Genomic DNA, 16,764 nt, shown 5'->3' on the forward strand with positions numbered 1-16,764 from the left:
TCGTCTCACAAAGCAAAGGGTCCCTGGTTCAAATTCCTGGTCAGGGTACATGCCCGGGTTGCAGGTTCGGTCCCCAGCCAGGGTGTGTGCAGAGGAGAGCCAGCCGATGTTTCTCTCCCTCTCTTTCTCCCTCCCTTCCCCTCTCTCTAAAAATAAATAAATAAAAGCTTAAAAAAATAAAGGGAGTTTATGTGCTTTGAGCACTTACTACGGCCAGCGCTATGCCCAGCACTGCACCCACATGTCTCGTTTAATCACCACAGTTGCCTCCCAGTTTACAAATGAGCAAAGGAGGGGTAGGGAGTATGCAGGACCGAGTCCCAGTAGGAGAAGAATGGCAGCTGAAGGGTTTTTTGAACAGTTTAGCACGGGCACTATTTACAGAGGTGAGGGAAGGGTTAAAGCAACCTGCAAAGGACAGTGGGGTGCCTGAGGTTGGCAACAGTGAGGAGCTGTGACCAACTACAGGTCTGAAAGGGGAAGCTTTGTCAGTAGCACCCGGTGAAGCTGGGGCTGCAGAGAACCAGGTGGGAGGTAAGGAATTCATATCCTCTTCTCTGGCTACTGCTTGTAGTTCCCATTGGTTGAATCCACAGGAAAGCAGGAGGCAAGGTTTCCTAGGTGATGTAGTCCACAGAGGTCAGCCTTCTGGGGCACACAAAGGGAAGAGAAAGATAAAGCATAGGTCTTTGGGAGGGGGTGCGTGTACACTGAAAATAACCAGCCCAGAGAGTTAGGCAATGTGTAAGATCTCCAAGTCAGGAAGGTGTGGAGCCATAAATACAAAGATGTAATGAAAAGGATGCTCTGTTCACGTTTTAAGAACATGAAGAAGTGAGTTGTGGGAGGGGTTGGAAGGGCCTGGAGAATAGGCAGGAGTTTGTGGGACAGAGAAAGGAAAAAGGGCATTCCAGAACAACTTCTGCAAAGGCTAGTCTTGTGTAAGAACACTGCGGGTTGGGCAGGAGTGAACCACTCTGTAGGGCTAGAGATGCTAGGAAGGTTCCATAAACCTGGAAACCTGATGGGAACTGAGGGAGATCAGAAATGTTGTCATTGGAACAAGATAAAGCCAGTGCTCATGCATGAATGTATTAAAAATATGTATTGGTTGCACATCTTCTCTTTGTCAAGAACTGTACTAGGGGTTGGGGTTATAGCAGTGAAAAGTGTAGGCAAGGCCCTGACCTCATGGAGATTATAGTCTAGTGGGGGGATGGGTAGGAGCCAAACAGTAAACTAATTACAGTCGTGGGATCAGTGCTCTGTAGAAAAAGCTGGATTTTCTCTTGTAAGCAATAGGGAGACATTGATGGACACCAATGGTTTAAACTCTTCCCTTTTTTAAAAAATTGAGGTATAGCTTACTAACAGTAGACTGTCCAAATCTTAATGCATCTTTTAATAAATTGTAACCAATGCCCAGATCAAGATTCAGAAGGCCTTTCCATGGCCCTCCCGGTCACACCCTCTGTAGAGTAGTCACTGTTTTGATCTCTGTCACCATTTATTGGTTTTGTCTGGTTTTGAACTCCATACAGATGGCAGTGTACAGTAAGTGACTGTTTGTGCCTGGCTCCTTTTGTCCAATATTATGTCCAGGAAATTCATTTGTGTGGCCTCATGCAGCAATTGGCTGTTCCTGCCACTGGCTGTATAATATTCCATTGCAGACACATGCACTGTGTTTTATTTATCCATTCTACTTCTAACGAACACTCAAGTTGTTTCCAACTTTTGACTATTATAATGCTGTGATGAACATTCTTATACATTGCTTCTGGGGAACAGATACACACTCATTTTTGTTGGGTATATAGCCACGAGTGGAATTCCTGAGGCATAGAATATACACATGTATTTTGCTTTGGTAAATACTGCTAGTTTTTCAAAGAATTGTATCAATGTATATTCTTACTAACAATGTATAGGTGTTCCAGTTGCTCCACATCCTGGTAAACACTTGAAAGTGTCAGTCCTTTTCACTCTAGCCGTTCTGATGGGTGGATAATAGTATCTCACTGAGGTTTCGATGTGCATTTCACTGATGACTAGTGATGCGGAACGCCTTTTTGCATGCTTATTGGTGATTTGTGAAGTGTCTGCTCAAGTCCTTGCCTATTTTTTAAAATACAGGTTGTCTGGCTTTGTTTTCTTAATGCATAAGAGATATTTAAATATTCTAAGTGTGATGAATGGATGTAGTGCAAATATCTTTTCCTGGTCTGTGGCTTACCTTTTCACTCTCTTAGTGGGATCTTTGGATAAACAGAAGTTCTTAATTTTAATGACATTTATTTCCTTTATCTTTTCAACCTTTTATTTTATGGTTGATTTTTTTTTTTTTTGGTGTGCATGTGATAGGTTCAAACAATCTTTTTTTCTACCTCAAAATCAAAAGAAGTTCTACATTTTCTTCTAAAAACTTCACTGTTCCATCTCCCACACTCAGGACTCTGACCCATGTTGAATTAATATTAGTGTGTAGTCTGAGGTAGGAGGCAAGGTCTGTTCCCCCCATGTTGTCCCATTCAAGTTTCCAAACCAGTTTTTTAAATATCCCTTTCCTCCTAATGAACTGTAGTGGCCCCTTTCTCATAAATCAAACGATCGTGTATGTATAGGTCTGTTTCCGGGATCTCTGGTTTATATCATTGGTCTACTTGTCTAATCTATGTCAATGCTATATTGGCTTAATTATTAAAATTTTACCATGAGTTTTTATATATGATAGTGTAAGTTCTTAAGCTTTCTTCAATATTCCACTGTCTGCTCACATTCCTTGCATTCTCATATAAATTTTAGAGTCAGAGTGTTAATTTTTAAAAAGTTGTTGTGTAAGTAGCTAGGCAGAGGGCTTAGCAACACTCAAGACTCCCAGGGACATTCACACCCTATACCTGTGAAGCTACTGGCAGGAATGCAGGTGCTCCCCTTTTACATGGGTCTCTGAAAAGAAGAGTGTAATTCATTCAGTAAATGGTCTATTCTGTTAATATTAGAAGCACTAGGGCAGGATGATGGCCAGTTACCTTACTCTGCCTATTCAAGATTCATCCCCATTCTTTTGTGACAAAGCCCACCTTTCATTTCGGAAGCTCATTCTGACTTACTCTTGGTTCCAGTGAGGTTGACTTCAGGCTGCCTAGCTTATCAGAGCATTCTATGGCACAGCGGTTGGTCCTGAGGTGGTCATGTGACCCACATCAGGCCAAAGAGAGGAAAACCTGGGATTCTTGGCAGAGTTACCAAGAGAGAAATGTTGCTTTTTCTCATGGGGGTGACTGAGCTGGTAGAACATAAGCCTGGAACCATCAGTGGCTATCTTTGAGGCTTTCTAGGGAGAGTCTGTTTGATAATGAAGCAAACACCAAAGAAAGTGGAGCCAAGACTTAGAAACACATGTTTAATTGTGGTATTTGAGGGTCTGGACTCAGCCAAGCCTAAAGCTAGTACTACCCCTGGGCTTTTCAAGACATAAACCAAAAAATTCCCTGTTTTGTTAAGCCATTTTGAGTTATGTTTCTGTCAGTTCCAGATTAAGTCAATACGTGTGGGAATCTTTTTCTGTCTCAAAAATCATACTAGGAAAAAGCAACTAGCAAATTGGTGATAGTAGAGGTCACTGCAGAGTCCCCAGTGCTTGCAGGGCAGGGCTGGGCAGGAACTTCATCCATATGTATACAGCTTTATACCTTTAAGTTTTTCTGACCATGAGAATGTATTTTCTGATGAAAAAGTTCAACTACTGACATACAAACCATGTACTTCATTTAAAGAACAATAAAAACAGTTTGCTTACTGCCTAAACACATATACTTCTTTTCTTTTTTAAAATTTTATTTATTTTTAAAGTATTGTATTTATTTATTTATTTTTAGAGAGGGAGAAGGGAGGAAGAAAGAGAGGGAGAGAAACATGGACTGGCTGCCTCTCATAACCCCCCAACCAGGGACCTGGCCTGTACGACCCAGGCATGTGCCCCGAAGAGGAATTGAACCAGTAACCTTTCAGTTTGCAAGAGAATGCCCAACCCACCGAGCCACACTAGTCAGTGAAAACTTATAAAATATTATTAACCAATATTACCCTAATAAATTTAATTTTTTTAAATGAACCAAGACCAAAAAGGAAACAATGAAATATGTTTAGAATATGAGAAGATATAAAACAAAGGAATTACTGTAGTTTCCCTATTATTTAAAAAAAAACACTTTAAATTTCCATGTGGCCAAAACACTGTAAACAAAGTCAAAAGATAATTAATATATACAAGGACTGTCTGGAAAAAGTCCAGCCATTGCTAATCTAATGAGAACAGTTTGTTTGACATCGATGTAACCTGGCAGCCAAGGAGAATGTACTGCAATGCACATGTGTGAACAATGACGACTTCACTGTACTAGTCAGTGGGGGCAGTAAATGCTGTTGAATGAGCATGTGTACTGTGTGGCCTTCACAGTCGAAATGAGTGAATAGAGTCACAAATCCACATCCAATTTTGCATTAAGCTTGAACACTATTCTGCTGAAACTATTCAGATGATTCGGAAGGCCACAGCTATGGGCAACTGGTGATTGGCAGCTTCATCACAACAATGCGCCTGCTCATGTATCACAACTCACGCAGAGGGTTTTTTCTTTTTGACCAGTACAAAAATTTATTTAACAAAAGTTCAATGTGAAAATGTACATGACTCAATTTTTATGTTGTAGTAAAACAGGAGATGTGGAGAGGGGGACACAGAAGCAGCTGGTTTATTGGGTGAACACGGCCATTCTTTATACTTGTTCCAAGGCTTCTGACATGATGATACTATTGCCTCATGTTACCATCATTCCAGTATTATTCTGTTGCCCACTAGCTGCCATCTCCACACATTCATCTATCACAAGATTCATAAAGGGGTCAAATCCCCACAAGATTCCTTGGACATGTCTGCCACCATTAATTTCAATGATAACTTCTTGTCTGTAAATTTTTTTTAGCTCAGGCAAGGTGGGGAGGTAAGCTTTGCTCATGGTGTCTATTGAGCAGGCTCAAAGATACCTCTCACACAGAGGTTTTTGGTGAGACATCAAATCACCCAGGTGACTCAGGCCCCCTACAGCCCAGATTTGGAGCCCTATAAGTTCTGGCTTTTCCCAAAACTAAATCATCAATGAGATTCAGGAAAATACGATGGGGCAGCTGATGGCAGTTGACAGAACTGTGTGAGGTACCAAGATACCTACTTTGAAGGGGACTGAGCTGTCATTGTCTCATGTACAATGTTTCTTGTATCTTGTTCAATAAATGTTTCTTTTCATATTACATGGCTGGATACCTTCTGGACAGACTCTGTGTGTGTGTGTGTGTGTGTGTGTATGTGTTAGAGGTATATAGAGAATATTTGGAGGGATACACAAGAAACTGCTACCCTATTGGCTGTTAATTACCTGAAGGGCCCTGGCTGGTGAGCCTCAGTGGACTGAGCGCGGGCCTGCGAACCAAAGGGTTGCTGGTTTGGTTCCCAGCCAGGGCACATGCCTGGGTTGCAGGCCAAGTCCTCAGTAGGGGGCGTGCAAGAGGCAACCATAAATCATTGTTTCTCTCCCTCTCTCTCTCCCTCCCTTCCCCTGTCTAAAAAGAAATAAATAAAACCTTTTTCAAAAAAAGATTACTTAAGGGGATTTAGGCAGGTAGAAAGGACAATGGAGCCTATTACTTTTTACTTTTTCTATATTATTTGAACTTTTCAAAAAACATCATACATGTTTTCTTTAAAATATATAGAACATGTGGGTATTATTTCCCAAATGAAATCTCCTTTTCCTACAGGGTCAAGTACAGGAGCTACCTCCCACCATTACCGTTCACGGGGTGCCCTAATGCACTGTGCTGTTTCACGCCCCTGTGATTTCACTCTGCTGGTTCCTTGTTTCTTGTTCTTCATTTCCCCATCATCTGCCCGGAAGCTCCTCCTGGTCCCTCAAGGCCCACCTGAGCACATCCTCCTCTGGTCAGTCTTTCCAGATTTCACAGGGTAACTTACTCCCTTGTGATACATTGTCTATCCCTGTATCTTAGTTCTTGTAAATTTCTGCTAAACTTTACATTTGTGTCTGTCAGCTTCATTAGACTTGGAGGGCACAGGTACTAATATACAGGTTTAGTTAATGCTGAGAGAATTAAAAAATGCACGCCACTTGGTGTGTCTCTACTCACCAATTTATTGTCAGTGACCAGCAGTATGGTCTCTACTGAGGAAAGCTGGCCCAATCGGCATGCAAGCAAGCCTGTGTGTGCCCATGAATACGCTCTCCCACCCCACACGCGTCCATGTTTCACTTGCGGTGTGATTCCATCCTGTGCCCATAAACTCAGGAGTCCCCATACCCAAGATCAAGACCTTGGTCTAAGCCAACCACTTTTCAGCCTTTTTCATCTCATAGCACACATAAGGTAATGAGCAAAATTAACAAATACATTTTTGCCAATCTGACCAAAAATAGATATAATTGTGATCCATTCATAGCAGATGGCTATTTGTTGTGTTGGCTGTTGTCATTTTTTTATTTGAAAAATGAAGGGAAAAGAGGTCAGTGTGGCACACCTTGACCGGTGTGGTTCAGGGGGTTGGACGTCAGCCCACACAGTGAGCGGTCACCAGTTCAATTCCTGGTCAGGGCACATGTATGGGCTGTGGGTTAGGTCCCCAGCTGGGGGTATGCAAGAGGCAACCACACACTGATGTTTCTCTCCCTCTCTTTCTCCCTCCCTTCCCCTCTCTACATCAAAATAAATAAATAAAATCTTTTAAAATTTTTGCAGTATACCAGTTGAAAATTGCTGGTCTAAGTTGGTCCACCCTTAGAGGCTGTACCTGAAGGACCCTCTTTTAGCCCAGGGCACAACCATCCAGGGATGTTGATGAGATACAGACATGTCCTGCTGTTCTTAGTCAGAGCCTGGGTGGTAAAGCAGGTAACCCTCTCCCCAGAAGTGCCCAAGTGTTCTCTTAGATTTGGGGAGGACAATGTGTGGGGAGGCCATACCCTCAGAAAACATGCCTCAGCCTTCAATTTTTACCAAAGGACTTCTCAAGAAATATCACAGAAACATGTTTTGTTTGCTCCACAACCGTTTTTTAGTCAGCTCTCTAGGATGTGACGTGCTGCGTCCATTAGCGTGGTTTGGTCTTAAGCAACAGAAACAACTGTGGCTGCAGTGAGCCCACATGGGAGGCTATGGTATGGCCTGAAGAACTGAAGGGAAAGCTGGACCGCGGGGCCTTGCAGGAACAGTTCCGGAGATCTGAGCCGCAGGAGTGGCAGACGCTTTTTGAGGCCTGTATCACACATCTCTTGTGCTTTGCATCCTTTCTGCCTCCCCTCTGCCACTGTGGTCTCTTCTGCACAGGTTTTGACCCAGTTTGCACTGACGGTGCTTCATCTCAAACTAAGATGCGCTGCAGCCTCTCACTTCCTGTCCCAAGCTTCTCTGATGCTGCCACCTGAGTTGCCTATGGGAGTCTTCTGAGCACACATGCATGGGCCACCCAAGGGTGCTTGGGTCACCACCCTTACCAGTGGGGTCAGGAGCCAATGGACACAGGCCTCTCCCTTTGCCGCTCTTGCAGAATGTTCTGAGACTTATGGTCTATTCCTCAGAAGGTTCCAGTGGGCTGGAGCACCCAAACGTGACAAACTTTAGGTTAGACTTCTCCTTCCACTCCTCTCTCCTGCTCCCTGGAATCGCTTCCCAAGTATACTTCCTACACACAAGCCCTTGCTCAGGCTGTAAGTTCAGGGGAGCCCAAACTAAGACAAAATTTAATCTTGAGGGGATGACTGAATACTTCGGCTGAGGCAGGTAGAGGTTCAGATTCCAAGAAAAGCATTTAATCGTCCAGGCTTGGATTGTGGTCTACCCTTTGACCAGACAGATGGCAGGTCCTCCAACTCTGTCCAGTGGTGGAAGGAGGGCTCCCCAAAAAGAATCAAGATGGTTAGCAGAAAAAAAACCGGTGATTGATGCCCTTCAGTAGGTTTCCCTACATTTGTTCCATCTTGGGGCACCGTGTACACGGACGTTTAGAACGACCAAGCTCCTTGTTTCCCACCCGAGCCTGCTTCTGGCATTGCCTTTTTCAAGACATGGTGCCAGCGGCCTCCCAGACGCCCAGGCGTGAACTCTGGGAGGGAGCCCCATCCCCTCTCCTCTCCACTACAGCCCCCTGAACACCCAGCCTGGCAACTCTGCCTCCTTAACATTTCTTGACTCTCTCTTGCTCTCCGCCTCAATGCCACGGCCCAGTCATCTCCCCCCATATGCAACAGTCTTCCAGCGGATCTCCCCGAACGCTGTGCTTTCCCACTCTCTCTTGCATATTGTTCTTAGCTACTAGAGTGATTTTCATAAGACACAGATTTGAACAAATCACTTTGCTGCTTATTACTGTTAACCAGCTCCTTACTGCTATTGTATTAAATCATGAAACCTTTGATGACATAATTTTGTCATGACCCAGCCTTACTGGCCTGTCCATTGTCAGCATTTGGCATTCCCTGCCCCCACATCCAGCTTCCCTGGCAGCCATAGGAACTACAGGCCATTCCCTCTCACCTGTTTTTGGTGCTTGGAATGCTTTTCTGCAATAGTTAGCATGTTTTCAGTTGCAAGTAACATGATACCCCCTGACTCAAATCTGCTTGAACAGTCAGGATATACAGTATCTCCCTTCATACAGAGGCAAGAGGGACCTCAGGCACTATATAATCAACGCTCAAAAATGTTGAGGAACCAGCCTTTTATGTCTCTTTTCTCTGCCACCCTTGGTATCAGGTTCATTGTAAAGTTGAATCTTCTCTGGGTTGGAAGAAGGTGGCAGTAAACTCCAACTTCACACCTTGACATGAAAACATCCACAGGAATATAGAGACCATATCTAGTGTCTTTATTAGGCACTCAAAAACTTTTCCCAGAAGTCCCCTAGGAGACTGCCCCTCACCTCACATTGGCCAGAATTGGCCACGTGCGCATCCTGAGCCAATCATCAGCAACTTAAACGGGATTATGGTTGGTGGGAGGGATGAGTGGGGGTCAACTTCATGACTACAACACTTGCCGTCTTCATTTTTCTGGCTAATTTATTGCAAAATTCAACTCAAGTGTTATCTCCTCTGGGGAGTTACCAAAGAGAAACATCCCGCCCGGGGATGCGAGTTCTTTCACATCCGGAAGCTGGTTCTTACTTACTCTGTATCCCTGTGCCCAGTGCCTAGCTCAGAGCTGGCACAGGAGAAAGTCAATGAGCTTGTTGAATATCTCTGTAATTTAAAAGAAACAACAACACTGTAGTCCTGACAGATGTGGCCTAGGGGTTGGGTGTTGTCTCACAAACTGAAAGGTCACTGGTTTGATTCCTGGTCAGGGCACATGCATGGGTTCCTGACCAGATCTCTGTTGGGGAGGATCAACCGATGGATGTTTCTCTTGCACATCGATATTTTCCTTCCTCTCTTTCTCACTGCCTCCCCCCTCTCTAAAATTCTTTAAATCAAAATGTATCTTACTATATGATCTTTCTGCAACCGACTTTTTTCATTTAACAATGTATTGTAAAAATCTTTCCATCCTATTATATCATCTTTTTAAATAGCTACATAGTATTTCATGGTATCGACACAGTGTGGACACACTGTACCACAAACCGTGTAACCAATCCCTGTGGGTTGTTGGCTGTTTAGACGGCTTCCAGTTTTTTGTCATTATGAACAATGTCGAGAAGTAAACTTCCTTTTGCATACATCTTAAGACACTTGTATTAGTTCCCTATGATAAATCCCTACAAGTGGTATGTGGTTTTAAGAAAACAAAAACAAATGGTCTCCCTGGCTAATGTGGCTTACTTGGTTAGAGTGTTATCCTGTAAACCGAAGTGTCGTGGGTTTGATTCCCGCTCAGGGCACATGCCTGGGTTGTGGGCCAGGTTCCCGGTTGGGGGCATGCAAGAGGCAACCAACCGATCAATGTTTCTCTTTCATATTCATTTTTTTCTCTCCTTCTCTTTCTCCCTCTCTCTCCCATCCCTTTCTAAAAATAAATAAAATATTTTAAAAATCAATAAATAGGGTGAGGAAATAAATAAATAAATAAATAAATATTAGAAGAGCAAATGGTTGCAAAGTCTTTGTTACTTCTCCCACTGAGAGGCATGGTTGACACTTTCTCTCCTGAAAGCTAAGTGAAATCACACAGCTTGGACCCCAAGAGCACAGCAGCGGCGATGATACCTGACTTCTGAGGCAAGGTCAGAAAGATTGATGCAGCTTCCACCTTGGGTTTTTGGAATGTTTCCTTTCAGGATTTTCCCTTTGGAAACTCAAGCGACAGAAAAATACCCAAATCATGTGAAGAGGCCGTAATAATTCTAGTTGAACTCAAACTTTTGAGTCATCTTAAGCTAGGCACTAGATGTGTAGGAGAAGAAGCCTCTAGAACAGTCCAGCCCCTCCACTGCTGGAGTCTTGCTAGCTGAGTCCCAGACACCATGGAGCAGAGACTAGCATCCCTGCTGAGCTCGGTCCAAGGTCCACTGAAATCCCCGAGCATGACAAAACAGCTGTGGTACGCACAGCTAAGTTTGGGGAAGTTATATAATAGTATCTCAAAAACTTTATAAAGAATATACATATTGCCCTGACTGATGTGGCTCAGTTGGTTGGGCATCATCCCACAAAGCGAAAGGTCACAGGTTTGATTCTGGGTCAGGCGCATGCCAGTGTTGCAAGTTCAGACCCTACTCAGGGCAGGTATGAGATGCAATTGATTGATGTTTCTCTCCCTCTCTTCCTCCTCTAAACAATAAATATTTTTAAAAAGAATATACATATTTTAAGTCTTTTGATTCTCTATTTTTTTAAATTTAGATTTTTTAAAAAGATTTCACTTATTTATTTTCAGAGAGAGGGGAAGGAAGGAGAAAGAGAGGGAGAGAAACACCAATGTGTGGTTGCCTCTCATGCACCCCTCAGTGGGCACATGGCCTGCAACCCAGGCAGGTGTCCTGACCGGGAATTGAACTGGCAACCCTTTGGTTTGCAGGCCGGCACTCAATCCACTGAGCCATACCAGCCAGGGCTGATTCTCTATTAAATACTTAATTAAAATTTGAAAACTCAATGCAAAAACATTGTTGTCACCTTGAGAAACTGACACTGTGGGGCAGGCATATTCCTGGGCTATTACCTCGAGCAAGTTTACCAACACATCTGCTTCGATGAGGTTCTCTAGAAACTGACCCGACTTTGCAAGTTTTGGCCTAAGGCTTATTGGGAAGTGTTCTTGGCAAATGTGCCTGTAAGGAAGGTAGGAAGGCAAGATTGGTCAGAGGCCAGAGCTGACCCATAATATGGCTGTGACTGAGGCCTCAGCTGATCCTAGTAAGAGCCCTGGAGCTGGCACAGCCCTTAAGAAGTGTCCTGAATCTCAGGTAAAGGGGCCTGCAGCTCCACATGAGCCACTCCTGGGAGGGGCAGAACAATTCTCAGCAGCTCAGGATGGGTGAGATCTAGAGTGTCCACCACAGTCTAGCCCTTGCACTGCCCCAATCCACTTGCTTCTCTGAACTTTGGCCCACTTGGGAATCACTTCTCCATGTGTCTGGTTGGGTTTGCTTCCTGGGAAACCTGAAAGAGGTTAGTGGGTGAACTGTAGCACCAGCTGTGGAAGTTGACCTCAAGGCCATCACTGAAGGTGGGATCACCCTCCCACCACCTGATCTGGGTTCCCCTCACCTCCACTCCCCTCACCTCCACTCCCCTCACCTCCGCTCACATCTCTTCTGGTCTAGGCAGCGTTCCTGGTGGAGAGCCAGACCCTCAGCCATGAAGGGTCTGAGCCTGGGTTACTGGGCTCTGCTCGGCATGCCTAGGCACCATTTGAGCTGGGCATGGAGCACAGAGGACACACCTGTGGGTCAGGGGAGTGTGACATGCGTCCCTCCCTGCTCCTGTGCCTCAGCCACACAGTCGTACCTTCGCCTGATGACCAGGGTCAAAGACCTCTGCCAGCATGGGCTTTTCTCCCCTTGAGGATGGTCTCTTTGCTGAAGGAGTTCAAAATAACCAGGCAGAAGCCCTAGTTTAAAGTTGATTGGAACTCTTACTGTGTCCCCTGATGGAAACATTACTGCTTTGGGACCCCCAGACCTTCCGAGCAGGACTAGGAAGCCCCCTTGGAAGGGGGTGTGACTTTGGGTGATGTGGTTCCCCAAAGCCAAAGGCCATCCCTGGGGAGGAAGGCCACTGCCAGCCGTCAGCAGCCAAACTCCTGAGGCCGAGGGAGGAGTGTGCGGCTCCTGGGGAGGGCTTCTCAGAGAAGCGCCACCGCGGTGTCCATGGCCGCATCTGATGTTCACGTTCCTTCCCAGAAAACGAGGAGAACAATGGCTTGCTGGCGTGGGGATTGGGAAGGAAGTGAGATCATGTATGTTAAAAATCCCAGATTGTTCTCGACAAGCGTTAGTTTCTATCCCTTTTATGTCAAGAGCTCCATAAGTGATCATGTTTCTCTTTTTGCTTCGGAGGTTAAGGAGCTTATAGCTTCATCTCGTGCTCAGTCACAGCAGATGTATCGCTCATTTTCATGCTTTCTCTTATTTCCTTGATCTGCGTGTTTTTGTTTTTGTTTTTGTTTTCTCTTTAACTAACCTTGAACATAATCCCTTTGTTGCAAGCTCCTTGAACTGGAATCCTGTTTGCCAAGCGGCAGAGGATGAGTAAATAACTAGCGGAGAAACCTGCTGCTCTGAAGACAGTTCCTTTTCCGAGAAGTGACAGTCCCTCACCTACACCACCGTCCCGGCACCTCGCTCCGACCCAGCCACGCAGCTTGCTACTGGGTCTTTGCTTTGTTTCGGCATCTGCCAGCCAACCAGCACCTAGACCTGGGAATCCCTTCACTCAGAGGGTGGCTCACAGCTCTAGCAAGTTGGAAAAATACGAAAATGGGGGGATTAGTGCTTATCAGGCACTGTCATCAGCCAAAGACACTGCTGGTAATCTCTATTCCCATCTTCTGTTTCTAGAAGGGCCCCTCGACTCACCCCAGATGGCTCAGTTACTAGTCCCATCCTGCTATTGGAAGTGAGCCATTTGGGGGCAGAATGGGGCATATGTGACCCAGATGTTGTGACCGAGCTGGGTCCTCCCACTCCAGGCGACCCGTCAAATTTGCACCCAAATTCAAGGCACTGGGGGGACGCAGTCTTGGAGTCAGCAGGCTTGAGGTGTGCCCTACTGGGTTTTCCTCCTTGAGATCCCTTCACCATCTCCAGGAGAATTCTTGTAAGCAAATGCCTCCTTCTCTTCCTTCCCTCCACAGAAGACCTCTGAGTGCCAGTGGGGGGCCATGCCTTTTATTCTCATTTCTGTGTCAGTGTATAAGATCAACCACTCATGCCCTGGCTGGTGTGGCTCAGTGGACTGAGCACTGGCCTGCAAACCAGAGAGTTGTTGGTTCGATTCCCAGTCAGGGAGCGCACATGCCGGGATTGCAGGCCATGGAACCCAGTGTGGGGCACTCAAGAGGCAACCACACATTGTTGTTTCTCTCCCTCTCTCCCTCCCTTCCCCTCTCTCCAAAAATAAATAATTAAAATCTTAAAAAAAAAAGATGAACCACTCCTGAGTAACACTTCCCTGGAACTCTTGTCAGGAGACACTTTTGCTGAAGGACTTCACATGTTCCATTGTTCATGGCTCTTGGCTGCCCCCACCCCTGGTCCCACCATTGGTGGTTCCATATCAAGTTCAAGAGCCTGGAGTATCCTGAATGAGCCTGGGTATTTAGCCTCCCAGGGCAGGTGTCTTACTCCCCCAAATCTGTTCCTCTTGCAACCACATCATTGCCAAGGAAGAGTGGGCACACGAGAGTGCTTGGGGAAGAAGACATGTGGGCTGGGGCTCCTGGGCACGGGGAGCTCTGGGAGGGAGGGAGAGGGCGGGAACATTGACGCTGCTGACGAAGGGGCTGGGGTCAGGATGCCCCGAGTCCGTTCTCGCCTGGCCCCGCTCTCTGGGTGACCTGGGGAATCACCTCTCCTCTCCAAGCCCCAACTTGCACCACTGGAAAAGGGGCCAAATAACAGCTATTTTTAGCATTATGTGACAGTCAACAAGTGAACATTTGGACAACTAGTACCATCTAATAATTCCTGTCACGCACCAGTTCAGGTTCTTGGTCAAGCACTTTGTAACTGTTTTTTTTTTTTTTTTCTTTAATCCTCTGACAAACCTGAAGGTGGTATAATGGCTCCCATTTTACAGACAAGCACACCAAGGCTTAGAGAAGGTCAATGTCACAGCAGTAGTGGCAGACCCAGGCCTCACAGTGAGGCTTCTCTAACACTAAAGTAAGTACTGCACCAGACCAGCACAGGGGCTGGTACCGTACAGGTACCCAACACAGCTTCTCTGCATTTTTTCTTAGCAAACTCTGCGCACTGAGGGCAACCATTCATTCACTGAGCGTGTCCTGTATGCGAGGGGCTTCAGACACCTTGCTCTCAGTCCCACCCCAGAAGAATGGCAGCATGACTTCCATTTTCCAAATGAGGAAACAGAGGTTCAGAGAGGTCAAATAGCTCTCCTTGGGCCACACAGCAAATAAGGGGTAGAGGAGGCTGAACCAGGTCCTCGCTGGCCTTCACACCCGTGTTCCCACCACCACATCACACTGTCTCTTGATGACAGGGTTGTCTACAAGGTGGGCATCTGGGGACATGCAACCTCTTTCTCTAAGCCCCTTACATACTTCTCTACATACTCCCAGGGGCCTAAGGCTCCACTTCTGGGGCAAAACCTTCATCTTCTACCCCACACTCCAGGGAAGAAACTTTGTGACAGTCCCCTGAAGAAGACTGCCTGTGACTAGGGTCACAGCAGGGCAGTGAGTGGCTGCTGGCTGGTCTCAGGACCTTTCCCTAGAGCAGACTACTGGAAGGGGCAGTCTTTCGGCCCTGGGGGGCCTGCAGTTCTGAAGGGGCTCTGGGCAGAGAAAAACAGTGACTTGGGAGCCAGCTGAAGGCATTAGCAACAAATTGCTGACTTCCCAGCTTTGCTGCTGGCTGCCCAAGGCCTGGCCCTGTTTATAATGGTGATTTGGGAGAGGAGGGAATGTGTGTAGGCGGCTCGCTGAGGGTTGGAGCTGAAGGCTTGAAGTTAGGTTTCTTAAACCCACATCAACCTAGGAAACAGTTACAGGAAAGAACGCCACAGATGGTTTTCTGCGTGTGTGAGTGTGCACGTAGGAGAGGCCAGCAGCGACTGGGAGGCAGAGCAGGGAGAGACTGAGGGCGAGAGACAAAGAAAGAAAGAAGAGAAGAGAGAGAAGCAAAAGTAAAAAATACACAATAGCAGATGTAGCCAAGAGCGGACAGAGAGGAGGGCAAAGATATGCAAGAGGGGAGAGATAGGAAGAAAGGGAAACAGCTATTTAAAAAGAAATTCATTCAACAAATGCTTGTTGAGTACCTACTATGTGTCAGGTGCTATCCTAGGTACTGGGAATGCAACAATGGACACACCAGACAAGATCTGTCCTTACGGATGTCAGCAGTAGGAGACTAGAGACACCCACAGAGACAGGTAAAAATCTGGAGAATCCGAAAGAAAGATGGAGAGGGAGCTGTGTGAAGAGGACCAGAGATGGGTCAGGACAGGGAGACAGAAGAGGCAGAGACAGATGAGGGTACGCAGACAGAGAGAGCCACGGACCCTAAGATCGAGACAGGGCAGAGTGACAAGAAGGTGGAGGTGTGAGCACAGACAGATGAACAGCCTTTCAGGAGGGGAGAGAGGCAGAGCCCCGTGGAAAAGCAACCCTCTTCCTGTGAGCCTGCTGGGCGCCCTCTCATTCACTCCCCACAGTGTCCCCTGAGGCACTCCCTGACCAGAGGGGGTCTTGGGTTCCAGCGCCACCAGCCTTGGAGTCTGTGAGCAGCGCTGGGGTCAAGTTCCCAGGCCCACCACCTCTGTACCCCTTGTTCTGGGCTTGCCTGCACTGAGCCCTCGAGGTCTGAGACGCTCAGCAAGCATGTGTTGGCTTCAGGTACGTTCTCATTATTTGAATGGACGGGCAAACGAGGCCGAGGCTGAGGGGCAGATGGCTGCAGGGCCTCCCGCAGGGGTTGGGGGCTGCATGAGATGAGCACTGAACTGGAAGCCGAGATGACACGACCCAGCCTCCGTTCCCCTCCTCACAGCCAGCGGAGGGTGGGACCCTCGCTAAGGCTCTGCTGCCTCCCAATCGTGGAGTCTATGAATCATGCGAGAGCAAGTTTTGGAAGAGACCAGTGTTGGAAGGCTTGGAAAGCTGGGACTTTGACGGTTGCCGATGTCTGTTTCCGTGGAAACGGGGCTCAGAATCAGAGGCTGAGCCTGTGAGCTCTGCTCTGGGTGCCCCAGATAGCTGAGGGAGACGGCCACACTGCATCTCCTTCATCGCAGGTCCCTGGAGTCCGCTCGGCCTCACCATGCTGATCCCGGAGGGGGCGGCGACTGGAAAGGAGGCTGTGGACTCAGGGCTCCTAGGGACACAACTCACAGTTAGGAGCGCTCTCTGGGTGCCCCACCCCAGCACAGTGGTGGCGCGGGAAGGAACAGAATGAGTGATTCGGAGGAAGAAACCTTCCCATCTCCATGATACTCAGCCTCAGGACAGACCTGTTCTATCCCGACACGGATCCTTCCTTCACTCAGCACACATGCGATCCTCAGA

At 46.7% G+C, this 16,764-nt stretch overlaps 1 protein-coding gene across 1 annotated transcript; it reads right to left on the reverse strand.

Moving 5' to 3' along the window:
- Window positions 1-4,823: 4,823 nt before the first annotated feature.
- LOC123831632 (small nuclear ribonucleoprotein G-like) lies at window positions 4,824-5,021 on the reverse strand. The gene has a single exon (XM_045858706.1). It carries the CDS (start codon window positions 5,019-5,021, stop codon window positions 4,824-4,826), a length of 198 nt encoding a protein of 65 aa, XP_045714662.1.
- Between the last annotated feature and the right edge of the window lie 11,743 nt (window positions 5,022-16,764).

This window comes from Phyllostomus hastatus, unplaced genomic scaffold (assembly GCF_019186645.2).
Source record: "Phyllostomus hastatus isolate PE091 unplaced genomic scaffold, TTU_PhHast_1.1 phas_contig_147, whole genome shotgun sequence".
NCBI lineage: Eukaryota > Metazoa > Chordata > Mammalia > Chiroptera > Phyllostomidae > Phyllostomus > Phyllostomus hastatus.